Source organism: Loa loa (genome assembly GCF_000183805.2).
Source record: "Loa loa unplaced genomic scaffold supercont3.10, whole genome shotgun sequence".
In the NCBI taxonomy this organism is placed as follows: Eukaryota; Metazoa; Nematoda; class Chromadorea; order Rhabditida; family Onchocercidae; genus Loa; species Loa loa.
The window spans coordinates 619426-639534 of NW_018108190.1; the positions used below are offsets into that span (position 1 = coordinate 619426).

Consider the following 20109-nt stretch of genomic DNA (forward strand, 5'->3'; position numbering starts at 1 on the left):
GCACTGCAAGGATTAAACTCGAGTAGAAATCAAGTTTTTATGACGAGAATGTGACCTAATTTGAGTTAACAACGAGGCGTTCGACATTAAAATTGCATAAAGTGTAAAATTCACTTTATGAATTACTTTTATCACTGGTTGATATTGGAGATGATAAAGCTCTACCAAGCTCTATTTTATGAATGTATGCCTCAGGAGCGGTGTTAATAATATCTAGCTGTGAGATTGGTGCTCTTTTTGCATTTTTTTCTTCCTTATCACCACCTACTTGCGTTGCTCTGCCCTTATATTGCGTTTTCTTGACCTGGAAGTTAGAACGAATTAATTACGCTAATTACATTAATTAGTTGCACTACAAATTAATTACATCAACCTTACTGCAAAAATGTCATATTTATTTACTGAAAGTATTTCAATGTTCCTACTTTTTTGTCCATTTCACTTTTGTTCATATTTCTTTAGTGATGAAATCTGAAGAAAAATGATGGAAATTACTGCAAATTCCAAAAGTGTAATTAAACTGTAATTGATAAGATATATGAAATTGCACTTTTTTATATTTGATCTTATTCAAAAATATTTCATCTTTTTTTATTCAAGCCATCGCCTACCTCACTTTTAATCTTGTTGATTACTTTTCGCAATCTACGACAACTCTCCTTTTCTGCGCATGATCCTTAAAAATATTTCAAAATAAAGATTTAGAATCGAAGAGCAATGATTACACAAACAACCAATGCTTTTCGATTTGAATTAGTAAGTACCAATTTAGATTCATTATTTGCGATTGCCTAAATAGCATCATTTTAAGGAAGGGACGTCATTAATTTGCAGTTAGGAATGGTAATTAACGATACTTAGTATGTCTCTACCTTGCACAAAAGAATTAATGGTAGTGAGCAGAACCGGAAGTACGATGAGACTGTGAAAAATACCGAGCGCTGCGGTAATTGTAACAGTTTTGATGAATACCATTGCCAAATACGACTGCTTCAACAACAACGGTAAAAGTGCGACAATGGTGGAAATAGCCACTTGCAACATTGGCCAGCCAATTACTGTCAGTGCTTCTTCAAGGCGATCTCGACTGTCCTGTAATAATTTACAAGATCACATAGCTTCTATTATACGAGATATTTTGCGACCCATGACAATACTCTGATCCATAAGTTTTTCTTTAATTAAAGAAATAAATACAGATAACATTTTATGTCATAAAATTTAAAATGGCTTAGATGAACTGTTGTAGATACTAAAATTAGAAACTGAAATAAATAAAATACACCTTAGCTGTCGTTTTGTAGTAGTGATAGCTAATGTGAGTTGTGAAATCCACTGAAAAGCCGATAGCCATCAGAAGTGCAGCCATAGTGATCGGATCCAAGTCTACTTCCATATGCGATAATAACCCAAATATACCGATGCTGATACTGAATATTGAAAAAACCGCACAACTAATACTGATTAAATTCGGAATAAAAATGAAGCAGACTGTTGCCGAACAGAACAAGGCTGCTATCATGCTCCACAATATCGTCCCTTTGATTGCTATGGTCTGAATGATTGAAATTAATAAGTGAAACACGAATGCACTTGATAATTATTGATTGAAAATTTTAAAACTAAAACTGAAGGTTTAAAATATGATGTGAGAGAAAAATTTATATCTTTATTAAGTTCGTTAAATCCTACACGAATTACTATTAAGCCAACAACGATGTTTAATGCTTGATTGCACAATAAATTGCACAACTAAATTATTTCTGCAAATAATCCCAGAACTACTCCCAATGTTAGAATGTGAAAGAAATGGTACCTGGTCAACGAAAGGAGTATGGTCACTATAAGGATATACTTCATAATCAGAATATTTCGCCGCTATACGTCTCCAGTCAACAACTGCTGGGATCATTTCATCATATCTGATAACCTGAAAAATTTAAAGCACTCAACTAATAAGTCTTCATTATTTGAATATAAATGTTGGAATCATCATCATCATGGCCAAGCTACGCGAACGAAGATTTGGGAAGGGATCTACCCGCGCTTGCTGCAAATGGTACAAATAATGCTACAAATACTCTTCACTTCTAAGTTCATCTCCCAAACCTGACGGGTTTGGACGATGACAATGAAGTCCTCAAAAAGCAGTTACCAGGTCTAAAAAAACTCTATCTGTCCAGGTTTGGAGTTAGAGCAGTCCATCTTCCAGCATAGTTGCCGGAAGGCTGGCTGTTCGTGGATACATTTTGTCTGACCCTTCAGTTGATATCCGTCGGTACGGTTTCTCGTGCTGAAGAGCATAAACCACCACCAGCGTACTTCGCAACTTCATGGAGTTACGCAAGCTTCTTCCCAGTGACAAGGGGATGTCCGTGGAGGAGTAAACATATGCATTAAATTCAAGTAATACCTCGTTTATAAGGTACACAAATGATATTAGTTTTTGTAAAAGTCTGACTTATAATTTACTGAAATGGGACTTGAGTATTAAGTGGTTTAGAACCGTTAATTTTGATCAAAGCACAAACCCCATGAAAATTGGTGACAAAAAAGAAGGAAGAAATGCATTCCGGTTGATTATCGTAACAAGCGGTTTCGTTCATATGTACAAATGAGCTAAGGAAGAAATATGTTGCAGATTTGAAAAATGCAGGAATTTCTGTATACGTGAAATCTTCCGATTCATTATAAAATCTAAATGGAAAACTTTAAATTATCAATCAATTAGTTCATTCCACTCCACTCTCTACCTTTTTTGTCCCTTTTATTTCTAAAGAATATTTTTTTAAAGATTTAAAGAATGGCAATTAGAATATAATAAATTAATGTAAATTACCGGAAGAATTGGACTTACGATAGGAATTCATCATATTGTTGAAGCCAGAAGAGTGTCGATTTATTGCCATAGCTGTGAAGACCGTGCTCATATTCTGATACCATTGATTTGATTCCTGAATTTTTGTCACAACAATGAAATGATACTCTAAAACTCTCTCCCCTACTTCGGTCTACTTTTAAAATTTAACAAAAACGAACAATATGGAAATTAATTAAAGAATTGAACATATGAGGACACATTTTTTTGATTAAATATCTAAGTGAAACAAATGCTTTACATAAACAATGGTTTAAAATACATCAATAAGAAACAGTTTCCATCAAAAATTTTGTTTGCTTTTTAAAATCTCGACGAAAATGGTGAATGGAATTGGAAAATTTAAGAATTTTTGATGAATTAAAACTTGACTAGCTTATTGTGAATAAACTTCCAAATTTTTCCATCTGATTGAGCAAATTTTGATATTATAAGGTTATACTTGCTGGAACAGATTTTAACTATCTTCCAAGATTCTCTGTCAGGTGATGCGATGCTTGACTTCCCAATATATGTGATTTTCAATAGAATTTTTTCCTCTTAAGATCTCTGATATCTAAACAGCTAATATGTTATGTGCTACTTCAAATGTCTCGAAATCAACAGACAAGCGTCAGTGAGATCCTTTATTTTTAAAAACGTTTAAACATAATAATAAAAAAGGAACGGAAAAATGAAATTCGACGTTCCAATGTTTGTAGTCCAGAAGACTGATATTAAACAAAGTAGGAATCCATTTAATAAAGCAATTACCCAAGTCTGCTCTCCCTTAACAGCTGTTGTACTTCATGCTTTTAATTTCATTACTTTTTGAAAGTAACAGTTTTAAAATGATACATCAGAAATAAAACATTAATATTTTAGAATGTACCATTCAGTCGATCAGGATCCCTTAGATCACCTGGATTCATAACAAAAACAGTGATTGGTTGCATGCTTCGAAGGGCTTTTTCAAAAATAAATTGAAAGCTGTGAAGATATGAATCCGGAAGAGCCATCTTGTCGACCGAAATTTTAACTTCCATTTTTAGAATACCCCGGAGAGATATATAATAATACGCTACCAACACCACCACAAGCAATGCTCTATGAGTTAATTTATCAATTAATGATGTTGGATTATCAAAAATTGGTCACACTTCGATAATTTCTACAAAAGCTTCAATGTAAATGTATCTTTTATGTCTTGTCAATGTAAAAGTGATATTATTTTACTTTCTTCTAAAATAAAAGATTTGCATACCTAATAAACCACGTTGTTATTATGGATGACCATGATTTGATAAGCCAGTTTTGAAAATGAGATATTTTTTCAGCAGTTCGATTTCGTGCCTTAAAAAATTAACTTCATCTGCAAATTTTTTATCATGCGTTAAATAACTGATAAAAATACAGCTTACATTATCGATTAAAGTAAAATAGATATAGACGAAAAACTCACACTGGGATCAGCTTTAAAGCAGCAAAATAACGCCTGATAATTGTTCCGCTCACGCTTTCCGCTTAAGGCTAATACAGCGGTAAATAAAATCAACTGGAAGAAGTAGCAAACAATGATGGCAAAACATGAATAGATTGAAAATGTACGTACTGCTGGAGTTGATGAAAAAATACCGATTCCGAATGATAAGGCATTGGTAAGTGAGCTAAAAATTTCTGTGGGGGTTTAAAGAAATTTACAACAGTAATTTAACTAAGAACTTAAAACAAAGTTATAAAAATGAAGAATGCACAATTTAATTCGATTCATTCAACCGAACGATTGGCAGTGTCAATTAAATATTCTCATAAATTGATTCAATGTCCATAAAAAAAAATTTTTATATTTTTTCTTCCATCGCATTAACAATGACTTTTATAAGAATTACCTGATTGTAATTGAAGGCCCAGCATTCTCGAGTGTTTTTGCCAGTCGTGCCGGTATCGGTATTGTGATACTTGTTCGATCCCATGCACGCATTATAATAAATACATCATCGACACCAACTGATAATACCAAAAAATATGTCACAATGACAATTGACTGGTATCGGAGTCCACAGAGAGATAGTATTCCTGTTGACATTAATACGGAGAGGATCGGTATTAGACTACCGATAAGCGATTCCCAAGGTTTACTTTTTAATGGATTTCTTCTGCAATTTTAGTTTAGTTCAAAAGTTGTTTGAAAATAAATGATATACATATTTCAGATGCCATGCAATACCTGGCCATATCGACTGCATCTTTTTCTTCAATTATATTTCTATAGATGACAGAAGGGATTCTTATGTTAGTTATCTTTTTTGTCATCAGGAACGATATGAAAATATAATATATTGAAAGGTTAAATCTTCTAAAAAAGAATTTCCTATATTTAAATGTATGAAATCAGCCTTGCATAACAGCTTTAAATCTGAAAACAGCATTGATATTGAGTACTAATTCGTGAAGATTCGATCGATACAGTACTCAATAAACGATAATTATTACCAATAAAGTTAGAAATAATTGAAGAACTAGATTAAAAAAAACTCCGACAAGACTCAGAAATTTGAATGTTAAAATAAAAAATTTCATATAATTCACCTGATCGAACTGACTGCAATGAAAAATATCATGATACAAACGGATCCAAAAAGGACTGGCGCAGTTTCCAAACCCATTCGACGAACTTCTACCGAAACCAGGCAATCACTGGTGAGGCCGACCTGAAAGAATTCATGCTTTTTTCTTTTTTTCTTTAATTCGACCTTAGGGAACCAGAAGAAAAGTCTTAAAATCAAAACGATTGCATCGAAATTTCATTAATAAATTGTTTGAAAATCACAAATAAACGACAGCAAGTATTAATTCCCAAATACTTATCATTGGCAATCGAAACAAATTTATTCATTATTACTGTTTATTTCGTGCATAATTGCTCACTGATTACAAAGCTGAGTGTAATTTCGAAATTTCAAATTAAATGTATATTAGGATGTAGTTTCAGTTCCTTTCGAAATGGTAAAACTGTCAATTTCATTACTTTTATGCCTTTGTGCCTTACTTCAGGAAGCGGAAGATGCCTAACATTTTAACCATCAAACTGATGTGATGAAGTCAATTAAAAAAGTAAATGGGAATAAATCCAACAAAAAATAAGTTAAAAGTATATGTATAAGTCTATTTTAGTTCATACTCTACAGTAATGATCGATTCCATTTATATATATATTATATTGTCGCACAACTGCGACATACCGAGCAGTTAGCTTTGACAGAAATTTCTACAATTCATTCCATTTTTAGTAAGGAAATATTTTTTTAGTCACATTTATATAAAGTAAATCTGCTTACACTAAATAGCTGAAATTCTTCCTGATTGTAATATTGTTGTATTTCCAATTGCCATTCGTACAGGATCTCATCATTTGATGCGCTAATGAATAGTTCGAAAACTGCGGTTGAGAATGACTTAATAAAACTTGTATTTTCCTCAAGTTCCACACCGTAAACATTATTCCCTGGAAAGTTAATTCAGAAATGAATTTGAAGAAGAATAAAAAACGCTAGCAATACTAACGATTGTGATTTCCGGTCACTCGAACTTCTGGTCATTTAAAATAATGATTAAACTGCATCTCATATGTGACCATCCATTCATGTCTTTTTAAAAGAAACAGAGTAAAATCCATCATAACATTGCCATTTAATTCATATTTGTTGGTCAGTTCAGAAACTTATCCAAGTACCCATTTCATGGTATTTGGATAATCACAAATGTACGGTAGAAATAATATGAGTATCACTATATTTGTACAAGTACAACAAATTTTCAAGTGAAAATTTAAAAAAGAGAGAAATTTAAGGGAAAAAAGAAACAAAAAAAATATTTCATAATTGAATGAATGATAATGAAATTTCACACAGTAAGAAGATATACGAAAAAAAGAGTAATAATGAAAAATAGAAAATAGAAACTGCGCTATTGTCATTAAATTCGTTTATGAAAACTGAAGAAAAATTTTTACCACTATTTAACGGTTCTTACTCATTAAACTCATTATTGCTTTAGCTGATAAAAACAAATTTCCCTAATCATAACAGACTTTTACTCTTTCTACCGATGTTTTCAGACTTCTCTCTAAATTCCCATCCCTGTTACTGTTACTATCTGTAGTAAGTGTTATTCTCTTAGGAACAAGCTCAATATAATGTATAGTGCTGTACGGAAATATTATTGTTTTGCTTCCCCTCGTAGCTCCACGATATTGTAATAATAGAATTTAGAATATAATCGGTTCAGGATGCTTTATTTTCCAATAAAAATAACGCAAAATGTCTACCAATGAAGATCTGTGATCCCAAAAAATCGATAGTTGGATAGGTGTATGTAACTTGATTGTTCGGATCATAAAGTTTTAGGAATGCCATGAAAGCGGCATTTAACTCGCAGTATGGTTCGCACAACTCCTTGAATCCATATTGTTGACCTTTGTATTGAATTGTAATATTAGACTGAATTTGTTTAATTAATTGTATCAATGTTTTTCGATATTCATCACGCAACAACGATCCATTGTCACGCGCTTCGACCAAAACATATACCGGATCCAGTGTGCCGTTCTGAAATCATTGACAGCCATTTCTGCCGATTTTACTTACTTTCAGCTGTTTAGTTTGTGTATTAGAAACTTAAAATTATTAAAACTGAAAGAAATTTGAATGTGTATTGAATAACTTCCAGTTCACAGAATTTCTTTCTGAATATTTGGATAGCTTCATATATAGTAAGCCTCATACATTAGTCAAGACATTTGCAGACATTTCTGAAGCACGCGGGTAGAGAATAAAACTTCATTTCATCACTGATATCACTTGCAGAACCGGGTATTAAGAAGCGCTGGTGGTGCATCACATTATTTGTATATAATACCTGTGGGGCGGAAAATTCCAGCAGCCTACTTTCAAGTGTTATTTATCTTTAAAAAGTTAGAACTCTTCCTATAGTACTGTAAGGAAATTACCCATCATTAATGTGCGGTAGTTAATTTATAGTATTACCTGTCCAAGAAAATTCATAGCGACGGTATGCTCGATTTTGCTGGGTGCATTACTGGGTGAATATTCAGTCCTAACATTATTAACTTCATTGAGTTTAAATATTCCTAGGCTTGTTAAGCTCGATAGAATCAGCATTGTGACGATCACCCGTATGGGTTTCTTTCCAATGAAAGCACCCAAAGTTCTGAAATTCCCAGCAATCGCTTTTTCCAGCTCTTCGATCATCCCCATTGCGCTATTCGCAATTAGTGGAATTATAAATTTGTGTCTTTTCGACTTGTCTTTGAACTGTGCAAAATAATTTCTTTCACTGCAAAATAATTCAAATTTAGACCAAATAGGAAATGTCCAATTCAATTATGGATTAACTGTAAATTAATTGTCCATACAGCGCAAAAGAAACGTCTACAAACTTAAGTTTCTTATATAATACTTGACCTTGGACCAAAGAAACTTGAAATTTGAAGAAGCAAGCGATTATTGGAAGTATGACAGTTTTTGTTATTCATTAAATAAAGTGAGGAATCAAACCTGCGATACTACATAAATATTGGGTAATCTATGAGAATACAAGAGTTATAAAGTGGAAAGAAAACTGGGAGGAAAATAATGAGTGTTTAAGTGAAAAATTTGGGAATCTGATAAAATGAAAAGAGAAAAAACAACTCTTTTACATTTGTAGTCTTTTGATCAATCTTCTGAAACAATAATTCCTGCGCATTTTGCAATGTTTTGAAATTGAATTTAGTTTCCCTTCGTATAAAATAGCTTTTTCATTTTATGACAGGACTATATTTAGTGATATGATTTGGAATCGTGATTTTTTTTTTAGATTTATTTTCTTGAAGGCAAATAAGTGCTCTTTACGATTTTTTATTCGGCATGAGAATATTGCGGATATACTGCTAAATGTCTAATAATGAAGGAATTTATTAAATGAAGAATTTGATAGCTGACATCCTGAATTTCTCTCAGAAATTCTATGGAAAATCATTCCCGACAAGTAGTTAAGCTGCAGCTTAAAAACATTAATGTTAAAATTACAGCGATCAAGAGCACAATCGATTTTTCCACTTCTGAAAATAATTTTTCCCAGAAAATTTATCCATTTGCTGCAGGATTATTTCCCAGAAACTATAAAATGGCAGCCTAATGCATAACTTTTAGAGATTTTAGTCAAATCCGATCGAGAAATGATAATGAATAAAATATTCAATTAAATAACAAAAACTTCCACCTGCTTATTGGAACTCAAGCATTAATTATATATGCGCCACCTTTCATCTTGACTTAAAACTTATGAATATTTAAAATTTACAAGTTTTTTAAATTTTTAAGTAACTAATTTGAGATTTTTTTCGGTTAAAATTTCTTTAATTTTTAGGATTTATGAATAATTTAAGCTGTAAATCACTTATCATGTTTCATCGCATATTACAACAAGGGGAAGTATTTTTCGCAACCATCGAACTGACCAGTCGCTCAGTTTCACGACGAAATAAGAACTGCAAATGTAAAAAAGTTGATGTGAAAACTTAAAGAAGTTATTCGTAGAATAATGTCTGGTCATTCTATTGGGCTAATAAATCCTAGATCCTGAATATAGTCTTTCTCTTATCACTGAAATCTTTTTTGGTTTATCAATCAACTGGAAAAACTTTTGGTGTCTCTCTTCTGCCTAACTTGAATTTCGAAATTTCAGGTTATGTCCGTTGTGATTGCCATTGTTACCATTCTCGCATTGGAGAACCGGATCAGTCTCAAGAATTGAACATTTTCGATTTACAAAAATGATAATGAAAAGAAGCAGAAAGAGAGATGAATTTTTGCTCGTTATTACATCACATCGATAAAAGATGAGATTGGTGATGTGAAGAGAGAAAGTGTGGGGAAAAAGCTCGGGAATATCAAGAGGAAAAATTAATTTTTAGATGGAACAAGCCATTTAAATTTAATTTGTTTAAAAATCTGACCGAAATTAATTTCAGCAAACACTAATTTTGACCTAAAATTGAAATTAGTCTTGAAAAAAGAATAAGATGACCCCAAATACTTATAACATCATTTACAGTGGGGGCAAAACTGGAATACCAATATAGTCGTAGTAACGAGGGCAGAAACTTTTGAGTTTTTTAGTAATAACTAAACCTGTCAATCATTGTCGTACTTGTCATAGATTGAAATTTTTTACGAGTTTCTGTAAAATTTAGGCAAAGTTTAGAGGAATCGTACTAATCAGATATTTTCCAGCAATAGTCTAGTCATTTAATTTGCTAGCAAGGAAGAGAATCATCTTCGGCATTTTCTTAAAGGTGAGAAATAATTTCTATTTACAGTAGTAATAAAACATGAAATCCACCCATTTATTAAACTTGCTTACTTTAACGTTAGTGCTACAAGTAAAAGTTAAAGAGGGAATTCAAGAAATACTGCTTCTAATTTGTTAATGGATCATGCACTTCCCCCTCTATTTTACCTATTTCCTTGTCTGATCAACTATCATCAGCAACTTTTAAACCAAAAGAAATGCGGTTCACGATTTATCACAAGAAATCATAACTCAATTAAACTCATTTAAATTTAAACTTACAACAGGGAACAGGAAAAGCAGTTCAACATTGTCACAAAGTCTTTTTAACCAAAATTTCATTATATGCAGCTCTAAAACAATATCGTTAAACTTTTCGAACTAATTTTTCTCCTCTAATTTTACAAAAAAAAAGTGTTAATTCAGAGAAAAAAGCAATAAATCACGTTATGAGTTAAACTTATCATTTTTTTTTTGGACTGTTTTCCCACTATTTTATTTAATCACAATAAGTTAAATCTATAATAAACTCAAAAGAAGAACATAGAAATGAAACTTATTAGGAACTTATTGTATTCACTCTTTCAGTAATAAATTGTAAAGTATGAATGAATACATCTAAATGAGAAGAATTAGATTTTATTTGGTAATTAGCGATCATATGATATTTAGACTATCACATAATCAGCCAAACTGGTTTGAATAATTCGAGTGCATTTATTGAACAGAACTAATGGATCATTGAAGTTGAACTTATAATATCTAAGAAATCTTAACAAAGTTCGATAAGGAACGAGTAAAAAATTAGTTTGAAACTGTTGAAACGTTGAAACTTCTGCCACGTCAAGACCACTTCGCTGATTTTTCATTCCAAAATACGATCAGATCGTAAAAATTACACTCACTGTAAGAAAATGATTTCACATGACCTGATGTGTATGATTCATTTGAACAAAAATGAAAATAAAAACTGAAAAAAGAAAGTACGTTTTTCTCAGTTTAATTTTGTGCAATATGTTAAAAGTACGAGTTTTTCTTCTAGAATCCTGTTTATGTCTTTTTTTTTTCAATAAATATTTCGCAATATTACAAAAAAAGAGACACAAACAGAATTTTTGCTTTAAAATTCCACTGAGAAAAAGTATAAATGGTTGCCAGACTTCAACAAGTTTAGCTTGAATTGATGGTTATCATCGCCTGATTGATTAACTGATGACAGCTATGAACATGCTTAATTGTTGGACGTCTAATAAAGCATTTCACTATATTATATGAAGTGATTCGAACTTATATTCGTAAAACTGCTATTTTGATTATTTCTAACTAGAGTTTTAGTGATAGTGGTGATAATGTAGGATATAATGGAAAGAAGATAATGATCAAACTTGTAATGATAATGATGATATAAATACCGGCAATATTGGAAGCGTGAGGTTGATGAAATTCAAATTCATCAAACAACTATTAAAACTTTTTACGAAATAAGAAAATTAGCTTGCTACTTTACATGAGAATTTCAAATGTTGACGATTTGGATTGCAATATATTCGGAAGGAGAGGAAATAACTTCAGGCTTAGAACCGGCTATTGTCCAGGATGATGGTCATTTAATGAAAAATAGTTCTTTACAGCAGTTGAGATTTTCAAAATTCTTTGAAAATTTTTGAAAACGAATCGAAAAATTTTTAATTTAGCGGTCTATTTTACAATAAGTGGTCGAAGAAACTGACCATTGTGCAAATCCGAAATAACAAGGTCAAATGAATTATGAGAAAAATGGTTGACAAAGTGATAAAAACGACATCGGTGGTTACATTTGTCCCTAAATTATCATAAAGATCACAGTTTATGTAAGGTGGAAGAGATAGAAGATACGGGTCGGGAGAGAAATACCGTAGCAGTGTACCCGGTGATTGCGTACTCTTAAAAATCAAATTTATCTCCCGATCTCTATGTTTTTTTTCAAGTCACTGCCCCTTTTATGGTCACCGAGAGAGATGATAGAGAGGGGAAGCGCTGTTATCATTTTTGAGCGCAGTAGAAATCCAATGACTAACAAGAAGTAACTTTTAAATATGCAATTCTTTTTTTTTTTTCAATTCATTGTCTTTCCTTCTTCTTCATTTCTCTCTCCTAATCAACCTTGTTTCCCTTCCCTTGCCTTTCCCTCTCCTCTCTTATCTACCACCTTTTAAGTAAAAATCAAGTAATACAAAAGCATTACTTCATCTTATTAAGATTAAATCTTTTAAGACTAAGTGAAGGGATTCCTTGGAAAAAACGTTTTTAAAAAAATGTAATTTGGATCTTGAAAAAAAAAAACCTTATGAAGATTGCGAGACTGTATTCATCAACAAAATCAATAATATAGGATATGTTTGAAATAGGAAGAGGAGTGCGAATGATATTCGTGCGTGAAATTACTGCACCTGTTATATGACACCGAGATGGAAAACGGAGGGAGGAACGCAAAAAGTAATCAACGAAATTTCTTGAAGAGATCGTTCCAATGACAGCTTTATTCAGCGATATTATTCATACAAAAGTCTCGACTATTGTATCCTTCCTATCTGTAATACGTTGAAACTTGAATTACTATAAGTAGTGCTTTGGCGGCATTTCAAAGCAATACATTGATAAAGAATTTTCGTAGCCTGTTGTGCTGGGAACAATACATCATTACATTAACATAAACAGTAGTTATATTCGATAATTTTTCAGAAGTTATTTGACCAAGGCACTGAACAATTTGTAGGATAATTAATTAGTTACTAATAAAACTTTTTGCATCAGAAATTCCATTTTTGATATTTGATTTCGTCATGAACAAGTATTGACAATACAATTATTTGTAACTATTATTCCTTCTACACTGATTCGGCTATAATAATTCCATGTTAGAATGTTTTATAACCTAATTGCTGATATTACGTGCTCTCAGGATGTCACAATTTCCAACTTTTCGCACCCCTACTATTAATCAGCATGTCATAGCGAACAATTGTTAACAAGGATTGATAGCATAACGAAAGTTTGAAATTGTGCAAAAATAATTCATCTTAACAGAATATTTGGATAGTATTTGGAAAGATAAGGTTTGATTGGTTGTGAAATAAACAAACACTTAAAAAGTAACTTTCCCAATAATCCATGGATTACTACAAGAAATTGTTACAGAAGAAATTATAACTGTTGAATGGTAATAAGATCTCTGGTCGTTCACGGAAGGTTTTCAAAAGGAACCGCTCAATGATGATAACTTATCTGCAGATTAAAATGATTAGAGTTTAAAGTCAAATACTGATAGAAGAGACTATCACCATAAAGCTATCGAACATTCATCTTGATACTCGGTAAAATGCAGGAAAGGTTCCAACACCGTCTCAAAAACTTCGAAAACACTACGATTTAGTAGATTCATAAAAAAATCGGAGAAATCGTAACAAACACTGATATATAAATTGGTGAGTTTTAAATTCCGCCAGAACGGTGGTTCAAAAAAAAAAAAGAAAGGAATTGTAAATGATCAAAGAAACGGAATGAAAAAGTTAAAGTTGGCACAATACAAAGCATGTAAACCATCTGATCACACTTTTTTTTCAATTGTGATTCCTGTTTAAACTTCATCATGGTTCCAATAGTTTGTAATATTGGCACATGGAAAAGTACACGAGTATTATTGACAGTTATGCACTTTTCTTTGTTATTTTAATTGGCAAAGAAATACTGCAAACGATAAAAGAATGAATTAATAGATAAGTTAATAAAGGTTGCTTCAATGTTTCTTTACAATTGTTGTTGTAAAATTCTTTTAACTATCAAAATTTATTGAAAAATACGATGTTTAGTTTAAAAATTCTTAAGATTGCATTGATGATTAATTCTCAATAAAATCTCAACATTAATTCCATTTTTCCATTAGACAGATAATCAGCTTTTTTGAATTGATACAGGCGTACAATCTCAGCTACTAGGCGATTCTCATCTTTCCAAAGTTTCCGAAGTAATTCATATCCTTCAAATGTATCATACAAATACTGCAAGGAAGTGCTTCAAGAGGACGTCTGTAGCGGAATAGACGACATCCTTCTGTAACGAAATAGACGTCGTGGTCTTCTTAGATACTTTCACAGAGAATATTCCATACTGTAGCACATATTAATTGGTTTAAGCAATGTTAGATATGACAATGATTCCTTTTAGTATTAATTGTATAATGGAGTTGTTTTTCATGACGACATTGTTTTTAACAAATTTACGATTTAACATTAACGTTACATTACCTTTTAAATGTAATAGTAATAAACTGAAGATGCCACGACTTTTCCTTGTTTCATCTTTTTTTTCCAGAGACAAAAGCAACCAGTTTAGAAATGTTTCAACGAACTTGCTCTAAACATGGTGATATTTCTACGATTCTATGGATAATTAATGTAAATTAATATCAGAAGCGTCTCATTCATTTGATAGACTTATATTTCTTCAAAATAGTTAATTCAAATGGTTTGCAAACCAACAGATAATTTAATAAAAACCACGGACAACTCCATTGTTCCATGATAAATTAATAGTCGATGCGTAGAAGAACGAAGAGTTACATCAAATCGAAATAATTAAAGGATATTTTAACTTTGAAGAGATAAACTTTTACATTTTCGAAAATCTTTTTACCTTCCTTATTCCTCACATCCCTCACTTTCTTAGATTCAATAGAGTGTTAATTTAAAAGAAAAAAAAAGAAAAACCTAATTTAAGGTTTCTACAGCTAAATACGAAATAAATACAACTGTAGCGGAATGAGAGGGAAGTTTGTGGTGTAGTTGTTATTTGAAATTGAAATTTAGGAAAAAAGAGAATTACTTAAGATCAAAAATGTTGTCAAAACCGATGTCCATAAGATAGCCTAATCACGGATCAAATTTCAAATTTAATGGTATTTCGGGCAGTCACTTTTCAAAAAAGATGCCTTTACCATTGAACAGAGGATTTACCGAAGCGCGAGAACGGAATACACAATTATCAGCATAATTTACCATTTGGTATATCCGATCATGGTAACGCAGCCTCACATTACGCCTTATATAAGCCTTATCAAAATGAATGATGACGTAAGCTGTGAAGTGATCAAATAAAAACATCATTCATGTCAGATATTTATATTAAAGTAAAGAGTAGTTGTAATTCTTATTCATGATCTATAAAACGAAGGAAAGCAAAACTGACATCTTCTACCTTCCTCCACGTAAAGGACAGTGTCTAAAATTTCTGTTGTAATAAATTTATTTTCAAACTACCGTAATGGTCCTATAGTTGTATTCCTTTACCATATCAAAAAGTTGTTTATTTTGTGTTTAAGAAGGCTCCACTTCTTTTTCCACTTTTGTTTCTGCCACATACTAACAGATTGTTGTTTAATGCTATCTCTCATTTCCTGTGAAGAAAAAAAAGACACATCGACAGATGAGCAATATCGTAGAAGTGTAAATGCGAAAAGGAAGTTTAATGAAAATAGTAAATGAGGAATTTGATGTCGTCCATGTGAGAATAATAATGATGAGAATTAGAGGTTTAGAGGAAATAAGTGACAATGCTTGATAACAATAACATCGATTGGTGAAAGCGAAAGGAGACAGAGCTGAGACACGACAAGCTTCTGGTATTTCTTGTTTCCATTTCTTCCACGCATAATTCCCCGCAATCCAGTTTTTCTTCCAAGTTGGTAATGAATCACGGAAGTGAAATGACTTGCTTTTTCAAGATTTCATTTCATGACAAAGTACACCAGACCCGCTTTCACTTCACTTTAGTGTTCTTCCTAGCGGAAGAAAACTCTGTAGAGTTATTTCCTTATTTCCTCATCATTTTAGATTTCCCCATTCTGTTTGTAGATGTTGGCTTGAATTAGACTTTTAAGGAGGTAATGAAGAGATAATTGTGTAATGGTTAAAAAACAAGTTAAAGATAAACGGTAATTGTTGCGCTAAAAAAAAGCGTGCTCTTGCGTAGAAGGGATAGTGAATTTCTTAATCGAATGGCTTCAAGGTTCCTATTCATATATTCGAAACAATGGAAATTTGCATGAAATCTAAGTTTTTAGATGAGCATGAACGAGTTTATTGACCAAATAATCATCTATGTATCGAAGTAATAGACTAAATTTCACAGCTCATTAATTCGCTTTTAAGCGCAAAACTCGTGTTCCTCGCAAATTTCGATTCGAATAGACCAGGTAAGCTTTCATAGAAAAGATATGCTTGATTTTCGGCGAAAGATTATTCTAGTTATGAGTTCTATAAAGTGGAAAGAAAGGAACAATTATCTTTGCAACATTTCATTTGAGCAAACGAAAACAAATGAATCTGTCAGGGATTTTAGTGTCTTCCTAGAAACAACATATGGGCCATCATTTGGAATGACATCCAATCATGCATTAATTAAATGACCTATGACCTGGTGATTTCACTGTGACCAGCATTACTAATGGCTGCATCAATCCAATTTTCGTAATACATATTGTAATGTGCTTCCAACTAAGTATGGATTTCCTGGTTGACCATTTCAACTAGTGTTTGAGAACTCAGATGATTTCGAGTATTCAAATGGTCAGTGTTCTGTCAACACTGAAATGACAGCGGAGTATTTTTTGATCGCTTTCAATCAGCTTCTATCATTTACAATACTGATAACACTGACCGTCTGAATACTCGAAACCAAATAAATCTATAAAATTAAAACCAACTCAAGTTATAAGTTTCAAGTTCATTTCTGAATCTCACGTAACGTGAACGTAAGGTGATGCGGCCAGTGAATTTAATGGATCAGATTTCCGGATCACATGAAGAAATACAGTGGATCATCGTAAAGCTTTTTCCACATCGTAAGCTCATTTTGAAAAAGCCTGATAAATTTATCCAGTCTTTACTTATTTTAAGCGACTCTTATCGTCTTACTTCAGTGGTGAACTAATTACTCATCAATGTTACGCCTTCCTTCAATCGAACCATTCACTTTTCGCTTCAAATTTGAAATGAACAGAAATAATCTGCTGCGTTGAACACACTGAAATTTGTTAGTTCAAGAAATTTTAAATAAAAGCATCCATGTATGCACAGCACTGAGAAAATAACTGAAAGTTTTGAAAATCCAGTGGTTAAAATAAAAAGTAATCATGCTGAAGAACTTATGTTTTTTGGCACGAATTTACTGACTCCAAAGTTTTTTCGAGATAAATTTAATAATCGGCTTCGGGATTGTTCTTGTAGCAAGAAATCTTTTGCAATTTACCAGTCATTCCGGTAATTCTCCGAGGTATGTTAACGCTTAACCTATATTTACATAAAACATGAAATCTGGCATTGACAAGATTCGTATGATGGAAGTTTCCTGAGCTATGAAGTAAACTTGCTGTCTTTGATTTCTTTGTTTGTTTGTATTACACCATTTCCGACACCGATAATTTCGAACTGTAATTTTTACACTGATAAAGGAATTTGCTATAAATCACCCACAAGTTAGTGTTAAAATATATTCATGAAAGAAAATCAAAAAGTTAATACTGTTATCTTCCATCGGGTCACTTGGTATGGGAATTATAACAGATCGTCGCATATTCCCAATAAAATGAATTTTGCAGTGAAGACAAAAAATTGTAAATTGCGGATTACTCGAGGTGTAAACAAGCTGGGATATTACATTAAGAAGGTGAACTGATTCTAAATCAGATGTGGTGACACTGACCCACTTTCCATAGAGATACCTATTTCGGTCACTTCATTCCCAAGCAGCGCCAAGAGCCAACACTCGTTTTTTTCTTCCTTACATAGTCATTCTCAGAGTACGGTTAAGGTGGCAGCACCTCACATTGGACACATTGACCAGTCCGAAACCATTCCTCAAGGGTCACGTAACAACGCGCCGAACAATCACATGACGCGCTGGCGTCATCCAAGTGATTGAAAACTGATACACCACGCGCACTTGAATTGATCTTTACCACCTTTTCCCTGCATCTCTCTTTTTTCCACATTCTTTTGAATCCACTTAACTGTCTGACTCTCCGTTATATTCGTCCAATAATGACCCCCGCTTCAACTTATCGATCTGATAACGCCATCGCAAAATGGATCAATCTCCCCCCCGACTTTTAAACAAAATAGTATGCTGGATGTTCCAGACAACGATACAATATATAAAATAGCATACTGATGTAGGAGAACACTTGGAGCGTGGTCACTAGGAAAGATGGTGGGGGTATCCATAGAGCGCTGGAAAAAGGAGAGCATTATTTGAAGGGAGTGATCGATATGGATTATTGAATAGTCCTAATCATAACTAAATGATGAAGAAGGTAGAGCGATTAGAGAAGATGAAGAAGTAGTGTGTTTTATTGGTAGAGAACATGGAAAAAGACAAATGATAGAGAGGATGAACTGATATTAGAATGATATTGCTGTTGTGAGACATCCAGACAGTCAGCATATCGATGAAATAGAGTTGCTTAGAAAATCGATCTTTTGGCCAGACGATCAGACAGTGAGCTGTTCCATCAAAACAGCCAACCAATGGCGCTGCTGTTACTAACACGCACGCATAGGAACAAGGGACAAGACGTGGTTGGTGTGTTATAGGATCATTTGTCGCGGGACTTTTCGCTCGTGTGTGAATGGGTGTGTACGTCGCGTGTAATCCTGCAGGGTCGACAGGGATCACGCGGTGTGCATGTGACACCTGCGAGAATATCAGTAGAAGGGACAGGCCGCTGATGTCGTTCACACTCTCAGCCCTCTTTTTAGCTATTTTGTTTGAAGTAGTGCCATTTACCGCACAATATTGCTGCTCCATTTTTTCCGCTTAAACATTTAAGTGTGCACGTTCTCGTGCGTGGATGCTGCGACAGAATTGTTACTCTGTGTTATGACACATTCGACTAACGTTTCACTCTCTATTACTAACGATTTTGTTGTATCTTTGTGACAGCTATGTTACACTTTGAAGTTTTGTAATCACTCTTTAAGCATATTCGTCAACGATAAGGAGCGCAAATGCAACAAATGACACGCTAGACTGTAGCGTAAGTTACAGTTGGAGTGAAGCAGAGAAAGGAGTAAACTATCATAAAATGCCGGAATAACTGGCGTGCATTAATATATCACTAATTTTAGACTTGGTTCAATGTTGATGGGTCTGTTTTGAAATTATCTATTAGCCATAGTCTCTCTCAGATATACCTCTAATTGGTTCTTTAATATGAAATGTCTTTTACGTAAATACTAAACTTACAACATGTTTTAGACTGTACAAACTTCTTTAACTGTTGTCATTATAAGTCAGTTTTTACTATTCAGGGAAAAAGTAAAGACTATCTTATAACCATATCAGTGCATCGAAGTCCAGTTTTTCCGAGAACTTGAGCGAATTTTCCATGATTTTAAATTTTTACCTAAAAGTGTCTAAACACTTTTCACGCAGGTGAATGATGATAGTTAAACGTTAGAAATTTCTTCTTCATCCTGCTAGAACTTCCTGTTCAGAAGAATTGGTCGCCGTCGATATGGAATTATTGTTGACAAGTGATGGATCTTTATGTGATTTCGATTTTCGGTTGTGTGAATTATCCCGAATTGTGTTTTATATCTTTGCATTTACATGACATCGACTTTTGAATCTGACAACTTCGTTTTTAAAATTTGTTGTAAGCCATGATAGCCGAAACATAGCTTCATTTTTTGTGCGATGAAATAGTACCATCGAGCTGCATTGCTGTGGACAATTTTTTGTCAAATGTTTGATCTATTTATTCAGTTTATTGTATCTTTGAATGTGCTCGATGTGTATATAACTTGATGTGTATGTGTGTGTGTGAGGAAGCTTTTATACATATATATATATATATATTATAT

General features: G+C 32.8%; 2 protein-coding genes across 2 annotated transcripts; both read right to left on the reverse strand.

Moving 5' to 3' along the window:
• Positions 1–115: 115 nt before the first annotated feature.
• LOAG_00873 (hypothetical protein) lies at positions 116–8133 on the reverse strand (the record flags this gene model as incomplete). Its single annotated transcript, XM_020445574.1, has 15 exons — positions 116–304; positions 612–676; positions 873–1092; positions 1286–1555; positions 1817–1930; positions 2532–2697; positions 2858–2954; positions 3750–3964; positions 4122–4210; positions 4320–4524; positions 4747–5013; positions 5447–5568; positions 6196–6362; positions 7185–7464; positions 7903–8133. 15 exons carry the CDS (start codon positions 8131–8133, stop codon positions 116–118), a joined length of 2697 nt encoding a protein of 898 aa, XP_020303981.1.
• A 9917-nt stretch (positions 8134–18050) lies between these two features.
• Positions 18051–19051, reverse strand: LOAG_00874 (hypothetical protein; the record flags this gene model as incomplete). The annotated part of the gene is made up of 3 exons (XM_003136414.1): positions 18051–18213; positions 18413–18474; positions 18770–19051. The coding sequence occupies 3 exons, from the start codon at positions 19049–19051 to the stop codon at positions 18051–18053; spliced, it is 507 nt and encodes a 168-aa protein (XP_003136462.1).
• Positions 19052–20109: the final 1058 nt, after the last annotated feature.